Source organism: Emys orbicularis, chromosome 6 (assembly GCF_028017835.1).
Source record: "Emys orbicularis isolate rEmyOrb1 chromosome 6, rEmyOrb1.hap1, whole genome shotgun sequence".
In the NCBI taxonomy this organism is placed as follows: Eukaryota; Metazoa; Chordata; order Testudines; family Emydidae; genus Emys; species Emys orbicularis.
Window position 1 is genome coordinate 132,567,494 of NC_088688.1, and position 20,603 is coordinate 132,588,096.

General features: G+C 47.6%; 1 protein-coding gene across 2 annotated transcripts in view; it reads left to right on the top strand.

Moving 5' to 3' along the window:
• Window positions 1–19,158: 19,158 nt before the first annotated feature.
• Window positions 19,159–20,603, top strand: part of FKTN (fukutin) — a 30,859-nt gene continuing 29,414 nt past the window's right edge. For both annotated transcript variants that reach the window (XM_065406761.1, XM_065406762.1), the window contains exon 1: window positions 19,159–19,263. In XM_065406761.1, coding sequence (XP_065262833.1) covers window positions 19,159–19,263 — 105 coding nt within the window. The remainder of the gene's footprint in view (window positions 19,264–20,603) is intronic.

A 20,603-nucleotide genomic window follows, 5' to 3' on the forward strand; every position in this document is an offset into this window, starting at 1 on the left:
ACTCGGACTTTGTTTCATGCTCCATGAAAAACTTCCAAACATCACCTTCCAGGAACAGAAGGAAACCAGGACCCAAAGTAACATACTTTTGATTAGAATGCAGTGTTCTGCAGGCAGCAGAGTAGAATCTAATCAACCCTCCTCCTGAATCCAGCAACAGAAAAGCCCGGACAACACAGGGCAAAAGAATGCCCTGCTGCACGAAGCATCATCTAAAGTCGCCATCTGCAGCATTAGATCGGCGTACCCAAGATAACAAAAAGCTCTCCTTGGAAAAATACGCCCTCAGGCTCTGCTAGGCCTGTTAGCTAATAAGAGTATGGAAAGCTATATCTTCAAGGTTTTTTCCCCTCTCTTTGGACTTGTGATTGGGAATACAAACCCCACACTGGGGAACAAGAGGTTAAGGAGCTGCTCTGGCCTCAGCCAGCCCAGCTCCATCACACCTGCAGGGGGTGCACAGACTGAACGAGGACTTGTGGGCAGACCAGGCAAGAGGAAGGACCTCTACGTTGCAGGCCCTGAAGGAAGGCAGGATCATTCCCTCAGCAACTGCCTGAAGGTCCCTCTCCCTGAGGGAAGGGAGGACCTGTTCCTGTTGCACCAGGGTGTGGTGTTCTGTCCCATCTAATGGCACTGAGACCACTTAGAGAGAGAGTTAAATGAGTCTGCTCTATAACCTTAACTAAGAGCTAGATGGCTTTTAGCATATGCTATAGAGGCTCATGCACTAAGCTCTAGAGGTCCCAAGTTTGATCTTGCCCACTGATGACTGGGGTCTGTCAGTGTTACAAGTGGGGGGTTGTGACGTTATTGACATGAACTGTTACCGTATAGATCATTGTTGCAACCAAGGTCCTATAGTTGCACCAAATCTTGTACAAGGGAGGTCAAACGAGGTGTCTATGAAAAGGTTGTAATTTGCTGGTTATGATTATGCTGTCTGTATGTGTGTATCATTTTGTATTTGAAGTTAAGAGTATTGGTTATGTATTTGTAGCTCACTGTGTTTGATTCTAAGTAGCATTAGTGAAGCATTTGGTCAGCTTCTTGAGAAAGGAATTTTCAGATTAAGTGCCCAATCAAGAAACACTTAACTGACAATGGACCTTGGGAGACTCCAATCCACATATGAGAAGCCTTCCTGGGAACGTTCAAGGTAGCATGTGAGCAATGGTTGTTCTACCTGTAAAGAACTGAGTCCTGCATGGACACGTGACTTGCCCATGTGACTCCAAAATCCACCTCGCTGCTGTGATTTTCCACAGTAAGAACAAAGGGGTCCTTCCACATGGCAGAGGATAGAAAAGGCCTGGGAAACACCTCCATTTTGTCTTCAGTCCTGCTTCTTACCTCTGGAGGAACTTTGCTACAAACTGAAGCTCTGAACAATGGACTGAATGAACCATCCAAATCTGTGGATGTACTCCAGAGACGTGATTTGTGCCTGCAGTTTATTCCATCACTGCTACAAGCCTGAACCAAGAACTTTGCCATTGCTGTATGTAATTGTTCCTTTAACAATGTTAACTCTCATCTATATTTCTTTCTTTTTATGAATAAACCTTTAGATTTTAGATTCAAAAGGATTGGCAACAGCGTGATTTGTGGGTAAGATCTGACTCGTCTATTGACCTGGGTCTGGGGCTTGGTCCTTTGGGATCGGGAGAACCTTTTTCTTTTACTGGGGTATTAGAATCATAGAATCATAGAATATCAGGGTTGGGAGAGACCTCACCAAGTCATCTAGTCCAACCCTCTGCTCAAAGCAGGACCAATCCCCAACTAAATCATCCCAGCCACGGCTTTGCCAAGCCTGACCTTAAAAATCTCTAAGGAAGGAGATTCCACCACCTCCCAAGGTAACCCATTCCAGTGCTTCACCACCCTCCCAGTGAAAAAGTTTTTCCTAATATCCAACCTAAACCTCCCCACTGCAACTTGAGACCATTACTCCTTGTTCTGTCATCTGCTCCCACTGAGAACAGTCTAGAGCCATCCTCTTTGGAACCCCCTTTCAGGTAGTTGAAAGCAGCTATCAAATCCCCCCTCATTCTTCTCTTCTTCAGACTAAACAATCCTAGTTCCCTCAGCCTCTCCTCATAAGTCATGTGCTCCAGCCCCCTAATCATTTTTGTTGCCCTCCGCTGGACTCTCTCCAATTTTTCCACATCCTTCTCGTAGTGTGAGGCCCCAAACTGGACACAGTACTTCAGATGAGGCCTCACCAATGTCGAATAGAGGGGAATGATCACGTCCCTCGATCTGCTGGCAATGCCCCTACTTATACAGCCCAAAATGCCGTTAGCCTTCTTGGCAACAAGGGCACACTGTTGACTCATATCCAGCTTCTCATCCATTGTAACCCCTAGGTCCTTTTCTGCATTGGTATTGGTTTTCATAACCATTCATCCTCATAAGGAGTGGTGCTGGTGGTGATACAAGGGAACTGGGGTATCTGAGGGAATTGCTTGTATGACTTCTGGTTAGCCAGTGGGGTAAAACCAAAGTCCTTTCTGTTTGGCTGGTTTGGTGTGCCTTAATAGTAAAGGACACCCAGCCTTGGGCTGTGACTGTCCTGCTCCAAGCAATTTGTCCTGAATTGATACTCTCAGTAGTGTCCCACCAGAGGCCGCATCGTTACAGGGGTCATCTGGGATTTCAACTGGGAAGTCTCTGAAGCTCAGGACGCGCTTCCTCAGCGAGGGGAAGTATGTAACCCACACACCTTCTGGGTGTGGTGGTGTGTCCCATCTAGTGGCACCGAGACCACTTAGAGAGAAAGATAAAATGAGTCTGCTCTACAGTCTTAGCTAACAGCCAATTGGCTTTTAGCTCATGCTGTAGAGGCTCATGCACTAAGCTCCAGGGGTCCCAACAACCAGGGTCTGTCAGCATTACAGAGGCAGCTGCCACCACAAGAGGGAGAGAGCTGCCATGCCACGCCCAGCTGTGAAGAGGTGCCAAGCAGTGAGCTGACACCCTTCAGAGCCTCCTGTGATAAACTCTGAACTTTGGACACTAACTGGCTGGTAGGAAGTGTCACACCCTTGTGTTGCCCTCAGAGTGGCCTGGGTGAGACCCTGTGGGAGGCCCTGGGCTCCCCCACCATCTGCTGCACCCTCCCCCTCCGCATGTCGAAGGGCTGAAACCCTGAACACTAGGCAACATCCCCACGAGCGAATGCCATCACGAGGCATCTGTCTTTGAAAGTTTGCAGAGGATGCAGGGGCAGAAAGGGGAGAGAGGATGATTCTATGATTCTATGATGAGGGTGGCTGTTGGCGGGGGGGGGGGGGGGGAGACATTGAGAGAGAGAGAGAGAGGGAGGGTGGGAGCCGTATGGGAATCTCTTGTTTACCGCCATCAACCCAATGATCAGACCATTGATGCCTAAAATGTTCCCTGACATGTTGTAATTGATTGGATCTAGATTTAAAAATGGTTACCACATTTACAGACAGAGAAATGTCAGCGAGTTGAGTGGAAGGCCATTGCAAGCTCAGCTAATTATGTAATGGGGGTTATGCCCCATCTAACAAGCTCCTTAAACAATAGCTCCCAATTTTCATTCACATTGTTCTGTTTAATTCTTTTGCTCCAAAACACTTTCACTAATCATTTTGGTCAGCTTTGGAAAGTTAACCCTTTCAGTGCACCAAATATACATATTGCTGGTTGGGTCTGCCCTCTGTTGGTCATAAGAACAGCCATACTGGATCAGACCAATGGTCCATCCAGCCCAGAATCCTATCCTCCCACAGTGGCCAATGCCAGGTGCCCCAGAGGGAATCGACAGAACAGGTAATCATCAAGCGATCCATCCCCTGTCGCCCATTCCCAGCTTCTGGCAAACAGAGGCTAGGGACACTTCAAGAGCATGGTTTTGTATCCCTGCCCATCCTGGCTAATAGCCAATGATGGACCTATCCTCCATTAACTTATTTAGTTTTGTTGAACTCTGATATAGTCTTGGCCTTCACAACATCCTCTAGCAAAGAGTTTCCCCAGGTTGACTGTGTGTTGTGATGAAATACTCCCTTTTTTTGTTTTAAACCTGCTGCCTATTCATTTCATTTAGTGACCCCTAGTTCTTGTGTTATGAGATGGAGTAAATAACACTTCCTTATTTACTTTCTCCATACCAGTCACCATTTTATAGACCTCTATCATATCCCCCCTTAGTCACCTCTTTTCCAAGCTGAAATCTCCACCCAGTCTTATTAATTTCATCTCATACGGAAGCTGTTCCATATCCCTAATAATTTTGGTTGCCCTTTTCTGTACCTTTTCCAATTCCAGGATATCTTTTTCAGACCAGCTCCAGTATTCAAGATGGGGCATGTGACGGGTTGGATCACAGAAACCCCCTTGGGAGCTGCCACCCAATGTACCAAGACTACTCCTGCTTCTGTTTTCCCTGCCAGCTCAGGACTCCAGCACCCTGTCTTGCTGAATTAGACACTCCAGTCCACTTCAGCACAGACCCAGGGTCTGAATCACTTGCCCCAAAGCTGCAAGTTTACCTGAAAACAGCGTACAGTAGTGTGCTTGTCTTTAGCACTCAGATGCCCAACTCCCAATGGGGTCTAAACCCAGATAAATCCGTTTTACCCTGCATAAAGCTTATGCAAGGCAAACTCATAAATTGTTCGCCCTCTATAGCACTGATAGAGAGATATGCACAGTTGTTTGCTCCCCCAGGTATTAATACATACTCTGAGTAAGTTACTAAATAAAAAGTGATTTTATTAAATACAGACAGTAGGATTTAAGTAGTTCCAAGTAGTAACAGACAGAACAAAGTAAGTCACAAGCAAAATAAAATAAAATGCGCAAATCTATGCCTAATCAAACTGAATACAGATAATCTCACCCTCAGAGATGCTTCAGTAAGTTTTTCTCAGACTGGACACCTTCCAGGCCTGGGCACAATTCTTTCCCCTGGTACAGCTCTTGTTGCAGCTCACGTGATAGCTAGGGGATTCTTCATGATGGCTCCTCTCTCTCTCTGTTCTCTTCTACCCCTTTATATATCTTTTGCATAAGGCGGGAACCCTTTGTCCCTCTGGGTTTCCACCCCCCCCTCACTGGAAAAGCAACAGGTTAAAGATGGATTCCAGTTCAGGTGACATGATCACATGTCACTGCAAGACTTCATTACTCACTTGCCAGCACACACACATACAGGGAGACTCACAGGTAAACAGCCATCTGCAGACAATGGGAGTCATCAAGATTCCAAACCATCATTAATGGCCCACACTTTACATAATTACAATAGGCCCTCAGAGTTACATTTTATATTTCTAGTTTTAGATACAAGAGTGGTACATTTCTACAAATAGGATGATCACACTCAGTAGATTATGAGCTTTGTAATGATACCTTACAAGAGACCTTTTGCACAAAGCATATCCCATTTGCATTATAGTCACTTATTATCAAATTTTTTATAAAACTATCCCAGTTACATTATATTCACTTATTATCATGTTTTTATAAAACCATGTAGACTGCACAACGTCACAGGGCATACCATGGATTTATTGAGAGGCAATATTACATTTCTGTCTTCTTACCTATCCTGTAAGGTGATTTTGGTACATGGTCATATTCTGTTAGGAATGTTGCTGCAATTCAAAATGGAGTTTAGAAATTCAAGATGGCGCATATGATAGGAAGGGTTTGAACGCCGTTATGGTACCCTTTCTTCATGGCATTTTCCCGCCAAAACTCTGTTTTCCTCAAGGAACCTGAGGGACAGAGAACTGGCGGGAACCAGTTGGGAGCGGTGCCTTTCAGAGTGTGCCTCAGGAATGCGCGCCTCAGACAGCGTATAAGGGACTGTTAGTGGTGATGCAGGTGCTGTCCACCATCGAGGCAGCCATGTCCAGGTTCTTTGTGTGGCATTAGATCAAGACTTCACTTACTAACATCTGTCAAGGACTCTGATACTTACCTGACTCCTGTAATCCACCAAAGGATCCAGTGAAGGCTGTGCTATCCGCTCAGATCTGTTGATCTCCTGCTTGGGCAGTAGAGAGCCAGATCCTCCGATGTTCCAGAGATCCTGAGACTCACCATCCGTTGCCAGTGTCCTCCACCTGCAGCTAGAAGAGAGACAGTAATTATTTTTTGGACATTTATTAGTTTAGCCAAGGGACAGTTTAAGGGCCTGGGCTTTATGCCCCCTTGCTGGAATCTATTCATGGGTATTTGTAGTGTTCCCCATAGTGAATCTTCCCCCAGTTGTATCTATCCCTTAATAAATCTGCTTTCTGTTTAAGGTTATATTCTTTCTATCCTTTATTTCAATGCAACATGGGCGGGAGGCACACAGATTTCTAATTCTCCCAGCTGATAGATGCAGGTAGGAGTTGAACCTGTTGTATATGTCACCTCCTTATTATTCCACACAGAGATTTTGGGGTAACAATCCCTTTCCCTTTCCTAATGATTTCCCAACATTTTGTTCGCTTTTTTGACTGCCGATGCACATTGAGTGGATGTTTTCAGAGAACTATCCACAATGACTCCAAGATCTCTTTCTTAAGTTGTAAGAGCGAATTTAGACCCCATCATTTTAGATGTAGAGTTGGGATCATGTTTCTCAATGTGCATTACTTTGCATTTATCAACATTGAATTTCATCTGCCATTTTGTTGCCCCGTCACCTAGTTTGGTGAGATCCCTTTGCCACACTTTGCAGTCTCTTTTGGCATTAACTAACTTGAGTTGGTTTACTTGTGGCACCTTAGAGATTAACACATTTATTTGGGCATAAGCTTTCATGGGCTGAAACCCACTTCATCGGATGTGGGTTTTAGCCCATGAAAGCTTATGCCCAAATAAATTCGTTAGTCTCTAAGGTGCCACAAGGACTCCACATTTTTTTTGCTGATACAGCTTAACACGGCTACCACTCTGTAACTTGAGTTGGTTTGTATCATCTGCAAATGTTGCCACCTCACTGTTTACCCCTTTTTCCAGATCACATAGGAGTATGATGAACAGTACTGGTCCCAGTACAGACCCCTGGGGGACACCACTATTTACCTCTCTCCATTCTGAAAACTGACCATTTAGTCAGACCCTTTCTTGCTTGCCTTTTAACCAGTTACCTATCCCAGAGAGGACCTTCCATCTTATCCCATTTTGCTTCAGAGCTTTTGGTGAGGGACCTTGGCAAAGGCTTTCTGAAAATCTAAGTACACTATATGCACTGGATCACCTTTATCCACATGCTTGTTGACTCCCTGAAAGAATTCTAGTAGATTCGTGAGGCATGATTTCCCTTTACAAAAACCATGTTCACTCTTCCCCAACAAATAGTGTTTATCTAGGTGTCTAATAATTCTGCTCTTTACTATCATTTCACCCAATTTGCCTAGTACTGAAGTTAGCCTTAGTGGCCTGTAATTGCCGGGAGCATCTCTGGAGCCTTTTAAAAACGTTGGTGTCGTATTAGCTATACTCCAGACATCTGGTATGGAAGCTGATTTAAAGGATAGGTTACATACCACAGTTAATTAGTAGTACTGCAATTTCACATTTGAGTTTCTTCAGAACTCTTGGGTGACTACCATCTGGTTCTGGTGACTTATTGCTGTTTAATTTATCAATTTGTTCCCAAACCTCCTTACTGGTCCTTACTGAATACAGTCAAGTCATGATCAGTGCCCCAGAGCAACCACGAACATCCAGTCCAGTGCTCAGTTCATCTTTATCCACCACAAGGAGGCCCACAATAGAGTCACCCCTAGTTGGGTACTTTGCATTAGAAAAGTATTTATAATTTTTCAAACTCTCCAAGGATGATTTACTCCTGGCTACGGGAGACCTCCCCGTCTGTCTCCCAGTAGGAAGTCCCCCGTGCTAACCTAATTTCTTCCCACAAGTCACAGACAGGTGCAAAAGGAGAAACGTTTCCTGCTCTCTGGTTTGGATTCAGTGAACTGTGCCAGCCCCCCACCGGTTCACCTGCTGGGCTGTGTGAATTAGCAGATTGATCCCTATCCATTCGAGGTCCTGGGGTTCTCAATAACCAAGAACATAAAACAGGTAATGATGTGTCTAATGTGGGGATTCTCAAACTTCACTGCACTCCGACTCCCTTCTGACACCAAAAATTACTAAACGACGCCAGGAGGGGAGACTGAAGCCTGAGCCCTCCCGAGCCCCACCGCTCCAGGTGTGGGGGGAAAGCCAAAGCCCGAGCCCCATCACCCTGCGTGGGGAGGCAAAAATCAAAGCCCAAGGGCTTCAGCCCCAGACGTGGGGCCTGCAACCTGAGCCTGACTGTCCAGGGCTGAAGCCCTCAAGCTTTGGATTCAACCTCAGGCAGTGGAGCTTGGGCTTCAGCTTTGGCCCCATGCCCCAGCAAATTTATGCCAGCCCTGGTGACCCCATTAAAATGGGGTTGCAACCCACTTTGGGGTCCTGACCCACAGTTTGAGAACCGCTGGTCTAATGTAAAGTGCCACCCTGCCCACCACTTTTATCCTCTCTCCCCTACCTCAATGGGTTGTAACCAGTGACATTAACATTCCAGTCATACACATCGTCCCACCGGGTTTCCCCATTTCCCCACCCCAGGGAGAATTTCCAGCTCCTCTTCCTTATTGCCCAGGTTCCAGTGCCAAGAGCAGTGTTGCTTCCCTTCACGAGAGATGTCTTGCAGGGCACATACACTGCACCACAGCATTCTTCTGAGTCCACACTTGGGTTACTGCAGGTTGGGTTATCTATAAGCCAGGGAGAGACTCCATCTTACGTGTTCCTTTCTTCCCTCCATTGGAAGCTGCCGGGGGAGAAAGAGAACGTGTCCCTAGGGCTGAGGCAGAATGGGATTGCTGGCATTGCAGCATGGGATTGCTGGCGTTGCAGCATGCTCTCCAGGAACCCTCAAGCCTTCCCTATCTGCTCTGCAGCATCAGAACAGCAGAGCCTGGATTGGAGCAAGGGAATGGCCTCTTTTCCCACAGAATCCTTCCCTCAGGCCCGGAGTATTTAGAGCAGAAACCCCTGTGGGTGTTAATGTTTCTCTAAAAAGAGTGGTGCAGCTTCTTGACTACACAACGCAAAGTGATCTGTTTGTAGAGATGCATAACGCCCTGTAGTGATTTCTCTGAGAAGATTCCCCTGAGCAGTTGTGGGAAGCAGGACCTTATTCCTTACCTCTCATGATAGGGCTGTGTGAGAGCTTGTAGAGAGCCAGAGGCAGCTTTCTAGAGGGTTCATTCAAAAATTCCCTATGGAACCTAGGGGCTGCGGCCTACAGCAGGAAGGAGCCAGGTGGTTGTTGGAATGACTCTAGGTGGAATGCTATGGGATGGCTTTCTGATCACCGCTTCACTCTGCTTCTTCCCACACCCACCTTCGGGGTAAGTCCATCACCTCCTCCTTAGTGTAGATGGGCTGGAACCCAGATATGGCATTAGGGAGGTTGCCCACTCAGCCCAGGCACAGGAGGATCCATTGCAGTTCAAGTCCTCCTGCTTGTTGCAGCCCAGAGGAATGCATGACACTGAGCCTGAACTCTGTGACTGCATTAGTCACCAACAGGTGAGTGTGGCAGGAGAGGACACACAACATAAGCTCTGGGATCTGAAGAGAGGTCTCTGGAGCCTCGGGATGTGCAGGTTTGGAGACATGTGGCTCCTACCTAGTCCAAAGTAACCTGCCGTGCTCCCTGACAAGAGCCATATTAACAGGCAACACTGCGACTGACCCCCATGCCTCTCTATTTCCTTGGCCACATGTATTGTGTCCTTTTTCTGGTGGCTAGTCCAGAAAAAGAGAAGAAGAGCTCACTACTGCTACCACCTCAGGGATTTGTTGGCTTGAGATCATGTTGATAGAAGCATGCAGTAGTGACAGAAACTGGGATGTCAAGCCCCTAGAGTGACTTCTTACCTTTATAGACCTGCCCTTTCATCGTACAAGGCTATTTTAAAGTTGAGTGTGATAGTAAAGAGACCCATTTTCAACCCTTCACCACACAAGACAAAGCCCGCAGTATTCATCGTTAACTATTTATTTCTACGCTCCTGGCTCCCAAACTGTTTTTCCTCCTTACTGCCACCAGCCACCTTCGCGTTCTCCCTCTTCTCTCCCCAGCTCTGCTCACTTGAGTGCAGCAGCTCAGCGGATGCTCCAGCTTTACTCTTTCACTTCCATTCGTCTTCACTTCTGTGGATGGCTGTATTTGCCATTGAGCAGCAGGATGGAAATACCTGAGTCCTCTGTCTAGGCACGCAGGCCCAGCAGCTAAAGCCAAAGCCCCACTGAGAGCAGTGGGAAATTAGCTTAGTGTGTCAGGAGTGGAGGCTTGGCCCATGGGGACCCCAGGCACTGCAGCTGCTGCCACCTACATGGTGAATCCTCCAACCCATCGCCAAACAGCTCTTCCACATTCTGAAAACTGGCCTCACTGGCTGACTCTCTAGGAGCATAGAAACCCTTTGTTAGGGCAGGAGAGTCTCTTCAATGCAGCTCTCTTTCCACAGACCCCAGAGGGTCACAGTGAAACACCTGCAAGTCTCTAGGAGTCTCTCAAGGAGTTCCCTGCTCAGTCACTTGGCACCCACTAGCAATGGTCTCTGACACTGTCATTGCAAAGGGGAGCTCAGCAGATGGTCCCTTTCTATGGCTTCCTGAGTGGGAGGGAGGTTGGTCTTGTCATTTAAGGCCTAGCTGTCAGAGTCAGGGCTCCTGGGGTTCTCTGGCTTTAGAGGCGGGTGGAGTCTAGTGGTTGGAGCTGGACTGGTATCAGTACCATGCTTCCTTCCTGCCTCTGGCAGCGATGTTGTGTGTGACCTTGCAGACAGTTGCTTTCTATCCCTGTGCGCCAGCTAACAGAGATAATACTGACCCCCTCAGAGGGGCTGGTAGGGGTCACTACCGTCATGACTCAAATTGGAGTGAGTTGTGCTCTTGGCAGCGAAGGGCCCAGATTCAGTCCCCACGGATGCCTAAGGTATCTATATGTGGCCAAGGTTTGACTCACCTACCATTACAGACTGTTTAGCCCGGTCCTGGCCATGCGTGGTGCATCTTCTCCTGGCCCTCTCTGGCACACAGCTCCATCACACACAAGAACATGGCCCATCAAGGACAATCTATCAGCTCCCATTTGGTGTTCAGCTCCAAGATGGATGGTGAGCCCTAGTCAGACCATAGAAAGACAAGGTGGTGTTCTTTGGTGGAAACTGCTGGAGCTTCAGCCTCTGCTCCCACCCCCACCCACATGCTAAGGGCTTCAAAAGTGGTCCCTGATCCCAGGTCAACAAAGTAGCTGAGGTGAGGCCAGGGTGGGTGGAATTACTGTTGGGACTGATCCTAAGAAAAGAGGAGATTTCTCCTCTGCTCTAGGGAGATTCCCATAGGAAAAGCAGCTGGGGTGAGGGTGGGGGCAATACAAGCACTACCCCTCAGCCCTTGAATAGCAGGCAACCAGGACTTTGGGAGCCAAGGTACTGGTGTATCTTGCTGGACAGCAAAAAAGAGCATTGGAGAAATTGTACAATGTCACGGCTCGGTCAAGGGCAGCCAGACCTACTGGTCAGAGCCAGAGTCCACACTCACATGACAGGAGTTGAGACTCAGCTGGGTCAGGATTCTGGAAGATCAGAAGCACAAGAGAAACTTGCAATCACAACCACAAATCAGATGTCACAAAATCAAGCCAGGGGAGCAGCAGCAGAAACAGGCAGCACATGGTCCAGAACAGGGAGCAGCCCTGGTGTTCAGTCAGCTTCCTTTTCCTGCTGCTGCCTTAAGCAGGGCCAGAGGGCCAATTAGCTTCTCTGGGACTCCTCCAATAGAACCTCAGGAGTGGAGCCTCAAACTGGGGCTGAACTTCATGGGTCCTAGGTAAGCAATTTTCAGCAGGCTTCCAGGTGGAGGGTTGGAGTGTGGCTGCTTCCATGAACCCTACAGCCCCGGGTTGAAGACCTCTGGGTCCTGACAGTGAGTGATCTCTCCCCGTTCAAACCTCCTGCAGAAAACATTATCCAGGATCCTGGACACATCCTCTGAGAATAAAAGGAGGAGATCATGATGAGAAAAAATAGGTCTCTGTACCAGGGCTGGGATCCAGGGATAGGGAAAGCTCCCAACCAGGGTATGTAGCAGTAGCCCCGTTTGTTGCAAGAGCCTCAAGTGGCAGGAAGAGTCAACGGTTCTTACCTCCAGGAGATGCATGGGATCTTCCATCTGAGCCTCAATGAGACCCATGTTGCTTGGGGTGACAGGATGAGATCACCTGTCTCCACTGCTCCCTGAGCTGGGTTGGCTGCAGGATACATCTCTGTGAGAGGCTGGGACAGAGCCTGAAAGACAGATGTGACAATCAGGGTTCTGTCACCCCAGGGGGAGAACAGAGGGTCTCTGCACCCCAAAGAATAAGCAATTGAATCAACTGAGTCAATGCAGAATTATTGTACCATACAGGTACCTAATAAGGTCCTCTCATGGATTGGTAACTGGTTAAAAGATAGGAAACAAAGGGTAGGAATAAATGGTCAGTTTTCAGAATGGAGAGAGGTAAATGGTGGTGTCCCCCGGGGTCTGAACTGAGACCAGTGCTGTTCAACATATTCATAAATGATCTGGAAAAAGGGGTAAACAGTGAGGTGGCAAAATTTGCAGATGATAAAAAAACTACTCAAGATAGTTAAATCCCAAGCAGATTTAACTGCAAAGAGCTACAAAAGGATCTCACCACACTGGGTGACTGCGCAACAAAATGGCAATGTTCAATGTTCAGAATTCAGTGTTGATAAATGCAAAGAAATGCACATTGGAAAATACAATCCCAACTCTACATATAAAATGATGGGATCTAAATTAGCTGTTACCACTCAAGAAAGGGATCTGGAGGGGTATGGAACAGCTGCCAAATGAGGAGAGGTTAAGAAGACTGGGATTTTTCATCTTAGAAAAGGGATGACTAAAGGGGGGATATGATAAGAGGTCTTTGAAATCATGACTGGTGTGGAGAAAGTAAATAAGGAAATGTTATTTACTCCTCATCATTCAAGAACTAGGGGTCACCAAATGAAATTAATAGGCAGCAGGTTGAAAAATAAAAATAGGAAGTATTTTTTCACACAACACATAGTCAACCTGTGGAACTCCTTGTCAGAGGATGTTGTGAAGACCAAGACTATAACAGGGTTCAACAAAGAACTAGGTAAGCTCATAGAGGATAGGTCCATCAATGGCTATTAGCCAGGATGGGTAAGGATGCTGTCCCTAGCATCTATTTGCCAGAAGCTGGGACTGGGCGACGGGGATGAACCACTTGATCATGACCTGTTCTGTTCATTTCTTCTGGGGCACCTGGCATTGGCCACTGTCGGAAGACAGGATATGGGGCTAGATGGACCTTGGGTCTGACCCAGTATGGCCGCTCTTATGTTTGGAAAGCTGACAACACTCTGGTGATGAATATCCTTGTGTGATGTAGGTCTGAGTGGGGTATAATGAGTTCTATACATGTACTGGAAATACACCCCCTGAAATATGTTGAGGGATCAGACTTGATAAACCAGTTTGGCTTAGCGATAGAGAAGAAGTTCCTGTTTGTTTCATGTTCATAGAGCCATAGCTTAATAGCCAAGGCAGGAGGGGAGAAGAAAGTGTACCAGGGCAAGTGCAGGGGTAGGATCCGGTCAAGTGCCCAGCTCTCTCCCAGGTTTGTGGGTGAGAGCTAGGACAGGTCTCTGTTGGATAAAGGACAACGCCCTGCTCCTTACAATCCTCTGTGTCCATGGGAGAGAAGGGATGAATCCCTCCTTGAGAATCTCAGCAGCTTCCTAGGAAGGAGCCAGTGCTCTTCTCGGAGGGCCTTCTCCTGGACCTCACAGGGGTCTGATGCTCTCACTCCACAAGCCTGCCTGGGGCCTTGGAGTTAGTGCTCAACAGAACCAGGCAGAGCCCTGTTGTCGAGCACCAGTGCCTTCCTTCTATCCCTGAAGGTGGAAGGGCCCCAACACTGCCCTGCACGGACTGCCCTGACCACGGATGGCTCTCAGGTAGCAGGACACAATGGAAACGTGGATCATCCAGTGTCTCATTTCCAGGCCCCCCCTAGGGCTAAGGTAAAATTTCTGCTGCCCCTGACCATTATGCTCACCTCCAAGATGTGCTGGAGATTGTCTGTGCTGGGGGTTGCTGTCAACAAGCTCTTCAGCATGGCATCCATGTCTCTGGGCAGGCCTTCTTCAGAGCCTGCCAGCGGAGGGAGACCATGGGTCAGGATTATGGAACCTGGGGCTACACCTACCAGGATGACAGCTGGCTCTGCAGTCCTTGCCCAGAGCAGCTCTCTGCAGAGGGCCTGGTGCACAGCAGGTAGGGAACAGCCAAGCTGCTAGGGATGGGAGCTGGGCTTCCTGGCAGAGTCCAGCATCTGCAAGGAAGGGATTCCCCACAGAGGGGCAACATAATCTCCCGCAGAGGGGGAGTCTCCCCCTGACACTTGATTAAATCCTATGGCCTCTTCCCACCTCTGCCCACCCCACCCCCAAATCAGAGCAGCTCCAGCTACCGAAGAGAGCAAAAACCAGAGGCCTTCCTGGCCCTTGGGACAGAGGAGTAGGTTCCTGGATGTGAGTTTTGCCTTCCCCACGCCCATGCTCTATACTCCCTTCAGGGCAGCGCACAGGAACCCACCATGGACTGCTCCACCCTTGTGTTTGTCCCTACTTCAGTCTGCTTCATCTCTGTGCCAACCGTTTCCTCCTTCACCTCCCTGCAGCACTCGGCAGGGTGTGTGTGTGAACGATCAGCATGGTCCCCTTAAAAGCCCAGTCACCACTTAACCAGGACAAGAAGAACTTGACTCTACCCAAGCTCATTCTCTGCTCTGCCTCTGCCTCCCCAAGAGGAACACCCCTAACCCACAACCCCTGCAGCAGCAGATGCTACAGCCAGTTGGAGCCAGCCCGCCTCATCCCTCCTGGTGGTGGGAGGGGAACAGGAGAAAGGTCAAAAGAAGTAAGAGATGAAGAGAAAGGAAGGAGGGATAATGGAAAAGGTGAAACAAAAAGGACAAACCCTAATGTCCCCAGTGATATGGGACAAAATCCCAGGTGGGGAATAAAATTCTGCCACCTTAAACTAGTGTTTTCCATGCCTAGAATTCAGCTGGCACCGGATGGATCAGACTGAACAGGTTACAAACCTCTCGGAGGTACTTACCTTCTCAACAGGGACATCTGTTTTCTAGTAAAATCAGTCAAAGGAAAAGAGAAAACTCGAAAGAGGTTCCTCCTCGCGCTCACGTACGTGAACCCTAATACTCTCTCAGTCCTCAAAGAGAGACCTCGAGAAGGAGACTTGCTGAAGCAAAGCCACAGGGGTCTCCCAGGTTTCCCTGGCCCTGCGCCCCTGTCCTGCCTGGCTGATGTCAGCATCTCTCTGTGAGGTCACCACCACCCCACCACCTTTCACCAACAGCCTGAGGTCCTGCAAAAGGCCTTTGTGATGTCACTGCCACAACCACCCATCCCCTGAAGTGCCACAACCACCCATCCCCTGATGCTTCCGCGTCAGGCTCGTGCTGGCTGAGGCGATGGCGGCGGCAGCGTGACCGAGGCCGCGTGCAGCGCTCGCACAGCCCCCGCACACCCTGCTCGCTGTGCGGCCGTCCTCGCGCCCTTCCTGGCGCATGCGCAAACTATCCCACCGCTCTACTAGCCGCAGGCCCCCTTCTCCAGGCACGCGCTTTACGGCTGCTGCAAACCACGCCCCCTGGCAGACGCGGCGGCGGCCCAGGTAACGGAATGGCGGCCCGCGGGGGCTGCCCGCGCCACCCCGGGGCCCGTGCGGGTGTGGAGGGGGGCCTGGCTGGGTCCAGCGCCCCGTGGGCTCCGAGTGACGGGCCGGGGAGGTGGGGGCGCTCGGGGCGGATCCGGCCCGCTCCCCGGCCAGCTGGTGGGGAACGGGGGAGGGAGGTGCAGGGCCCCCAGGAGCTGCGGGAGAACCGGCCCCGAGCCGGGCTCTGCAGCCTGCCGGGGAGCGAAGCGCGCTCGCAGCAGCGGTCTCTGCCTGTGTGCGGGTGACTCGGGCACGCCGCTGGTCTCGGCCCGGAGCCGTGTGGCCGGTCGGGGTGGCCCCAGGAGGACCGTTCGAAGAGCTGCCCGGCCCCTGAGGTGGGAAACACACAGCGCCCCCCCCCCCCAACGCTCCTTAGAGCTCGGCCTTGAGCACGAGTAACACTAGTGCTGCCAGCTGTCTGAGCACAGAAACCCAGTGCCAGTCGTCCCTCTGCCCTGACCCTTTTCCCAGACCCCTTCCCCGCTCCCTCACTTTCACTGGGCTGGGGCAGGGAGTTTGGGGGTGGGAGGGGGCTATGGGTTGGGGGAGGGGTGCAGGAAGGGGGTGGGGGTATGGGCTGGGGGAGGGGGTTTTGACCTGGGGCAGGGGGTTTGGGGGTGGGAGGGGGCTATGGGTTGAAGCAGGGGGTTGGGGTGCAGGAAGGGGGTGGGGGCATGGGCTGGGGGAGGGGGTTTGGGGTGCAGGCTCTGACCTCAGACGGCTCCCAGAAGCAACAGCAGCTCACAGGCGGCCTGGCAGCTCTGTGCCTGTAAGCACTGCCCCCGCAGCTCCCATTGGCTGCGGTTCCCCATTCCCAGCCAATGGGAGCAGCAGAGTTGGCACTTGGGGCAGCGCGCAGAGTCCCCCTGGACTTCCCCGCACTTCCTGCTAGGAGCCACTGGACATGCCGGCTGCTTCCAGGAGCGGCACAGAACCAGGGCAGGTAGGGTGCCTGGCTTAGCCCTGCTGCACTGCCAGACTTTTTAGCGGCCTAAAATCTCCCAGATTAGCTTCAGTAGCTTCTGGGAGACTCCTGGCCAAAACAGGAGGGTTGGCAACCTTAAATATGCTTAAAGTGCTTTTCAAAGATTAACTATTCCCCAGAACATAGAATTCCTCAGAACATAAAATTTAAGGCAAGAAGGGACCATGAGATCATCTAGTCCAGTGCTTTTCAACCTGTGGTCCACGAACTCCTGGGGGTCTGCAGATTATGTCTAAGATTTCCAAAGGGGTCTACACCTCCGTGTGAAATTTTTTAGGGGTCTGCAGATAAAAAAAGGTTGAAAACCACAAATCTAGTCTGACCACCTCTAGATCACAGGTCACTACCCTGTACCTGCACAGTAACCGATGACCGAAATGAGACCCAAGTATTACAGTCCACAGGAGACTAGCCTGTTACATGCCCCAGACAGAGAATAGGAGAGTGCACCAATGTCTGAGGCCCTTACAATGGCAGGGATTACGTGAAATATGGCCAGATAATCTTGGCAAGTGACCTGCACCCACAGTTTGCAGAGGAAGGTGACATCCCCTCACCCCCAGTCACTGCTAATCTGATCTGGGGGGAAATTCTTTCCTGACCCTACATATGATGCTCAGTTAGACCCTGACTATGTGAGCAAAATCTAGCCAGCCAACCACCTGAGAGAATGCTCAGTGCTACCTCAGAGTCCTAGCCCTCCCTGTCCAATGTCTGATCGCCCATGATGCTTCAGAAGAATGAGATTTAAAAAAAAACAAGTCCTCTCAGAATACATTGGGCGGGGGGATTATTTACAACTGTTACAATAAAACTGACGTGCTTAAATTACCTGAAACATAGTGAGTAGCTAGCATAGATGAGATTAGAATTTGACTCCCTATCCTGAGCTCAGACTGCTATGCCAACCAGACAAATCTTTTACTTTTGAAATCAGACACTGCTTTCATATCTCAGACACATACTGTTTGATTGTATGCTGGTGTTAGTGCCAGAATAGAATCCAATTTATAAAGTAGCTGAAAGCCTTACTAGAGAAGAACTGTAGGTGTTTCCCACCCAGCAGATTTCCCAAATTATGCCAGCTCAGAAGTGACAGATTGAGCTGGAGTCTCAAACTTTGATCCCCCGAATGGTAGTTGCGTTCTACTACTACTGCTATAATTAAATGTTGGTGTTCAAACTCACTATGTTTAAAGCTCTGATTTATGTTTTTGACTAGCATCATCAGTACTACTTTAAGCTCATCTTATATCAGTGGTTCTCAAACTTTTGTACTGGTGACCCCTTTCACATAGCAAGCCTCCTGAGTGCCACCCCCCATTATAAATTAAAAACACTTTTTTATATATTTAACACTATTATAAATGCTGGAGGCAAAATGGGGTTTAGGGTGGAGGCTGACAACTCGCGACCCCAGTTTGAGAACCCCTGTCTTATATGGACAGGGAACCGGAAGCTATTTAGCTAAGGAAGAGCAGGATTGAAGAAAGGAAATGAACCAAATGTTATCACTCTGAACAACACAATACATGAGACATAATCAGAGATGTAATCACAGTGTAAATGACTGTTCTAATGTCTGGTGTCTCCTCAAATGCAGGATTTTCTCTCACAGAATGAAGTTTCAGTGCATTCTCATTTGATGTCCCAATTTCTGGTCAAGTGAAAGGAAAAATAAAACACAAAAGAGGAAAACGTTCTCTTTCCTATCAATTAATCCTGGTTTCTTGCTCTGATTGTTGTGGATCTGTTTTTCCTCTTTCTCCCATTATAGTTAAATATTTTAAATAACAAAATGGTCTCAATACTAAAATTGTTCCTCTCCCCAGCCAATGAGTCTTTTTAGGTAGTCTCTCTTATTTAGTTGGCATTTCTTCCCCTTCAGTAGGTGATTGTTCCTTATTAAACATGATAGTTGCACTTTGATGGTATTCTCACTCCAGTAGCTTTCCTAGATGTCTAGCTTATATAGTTAGGATTGCATCTAGATTGGCTGTAGTTTGAATGGGTTTTATTTGTTTAAAATATGTTTTTTCAAAGATAAGACTAGAAACCCAGTAGTCTCACTGATTAGCTCCCATTTCGTGTGGATTTACTCATAATTTGCATTACTCTTTTGTCTTCTGTAAGTACTTTATGTTCACACAATTTACTATAGTTTAAATTAGCTTTTCAGAACTGTTATACCTTGTTATTAAAAAGTAGATTTTGTATGTATATTTTTTACTTAAACTATGTGACCTTCCTTTGCTCACAGAAAAGCAAAGAAGTAATACGCAGTCTGAAAAGATGAAAAAGACTGAGCTGCTTTCAAGTGATAATCAAGTGAGCCCTGAAGACTAATGCAGAGAATTAATAAGAACGTGGTTTTGGCTCTTCTTACTTTGACAAGTTCAGTGTTTCTCCTGTTCCAGTTGTACTATTATAAGTACTACTTATCGCCAAAGGTAAAAAAAATCACTTTAAAGACTTGAATTTGGCACACATAAAAAATTAAAATAATACTTATTATGCTCAAGTGCGTTACAAATATTAACTAATTATTACTCAAAAATCCCTGTGGGATTGACAGCTATTACCATAAAATTGACATGCAAAAATTAAATACATTACCCAACAGGACACAGTGAGCAGGTAGCATAGAACAGATGAGATTAGAATGTTACTCTCAATCCTGAGCCACACTGCCAGCTAGACAAAGACTTTACCTATGAAATCAGACACTAGACTGAATTTCCGCGATTCCAGGTTTTGCTGCGCATTTGAACTCAGTCTGGTACATCAAAAGGTTTTTTTTAAACTTCCTGAGTGCATGCACTTTGACTTAACCCAGACTGATGTATGATTCTGTGTTGAAACTTGAGACAAATGGAGTTTCTGTAAGGCTGTTTAGGGAAGCAAAAAAGTAAAATGCAATTTGTTGTTTGCTGCATCTTCAACAGATGTGTTAAAATTAAAAGAAGCTACTGTTTCTGCAGAATCTGTCACCTTTAACTTGTCTCTGGGGTTCTGTTGTAAAGCTTTCTAGATACCAAATGTAAATTCCTGTAGTTATGATTCTGATTTAGATGTAATCTTTCCATAATGGGAAAATAAAGGCAATAATTAGCTAAAATGCTGCTCGAAGTGAAACCTTGCCTCATGAGGATTAAATGGTTTATCTCTAGATTTCAGTTCACACAGTACAAGAACTGAAGGCAACATTATGTCTTCACTTTCTCCTTCTTTAGAAGGAGAGTCTGTTGGTATCTAATTTCCTGGCTTAGCTCTTTTGGTGGGGGGAACCCTTATTCAGTCTGAAGTCTTCTTAGTGTTACATGACATTACAGTCTGGCTTCCTCATATGCTGTCCACAGCAAAGCTGTGAATTAGAAATCATTGTCCACTAGGTAGCTAGGAATCTGAGGCTTTAACACAAATATTTTCTTATGACACAAATATTTTCCTTCTCAAACTTATCTTTGACAGGCTGCACCACTGAACCTCATGTATGACTTTTCCCCAGTGTTCTGAGGCTACTGGCATTATCTCATCTTCCTTTTTCAGAGTGGATTAATTTAAATCACTGACTTTAATCATGATTTAAATCAACAAATAGGAAACCTTGATTTAAAAAAATCAATTTTAATCGTGTTTTGCATTTGTACATTTTAGTTATTTTCCATAAGAAAGCTTGATTTTCATTGGTTAGTAACCATTCAAACATTGATTGCAACTAAATGTAGCCTTTTAACTAAATGTGGTGCTTCTTTTTGCTAACCAGGTGGGTACATTGTATTTATGCACA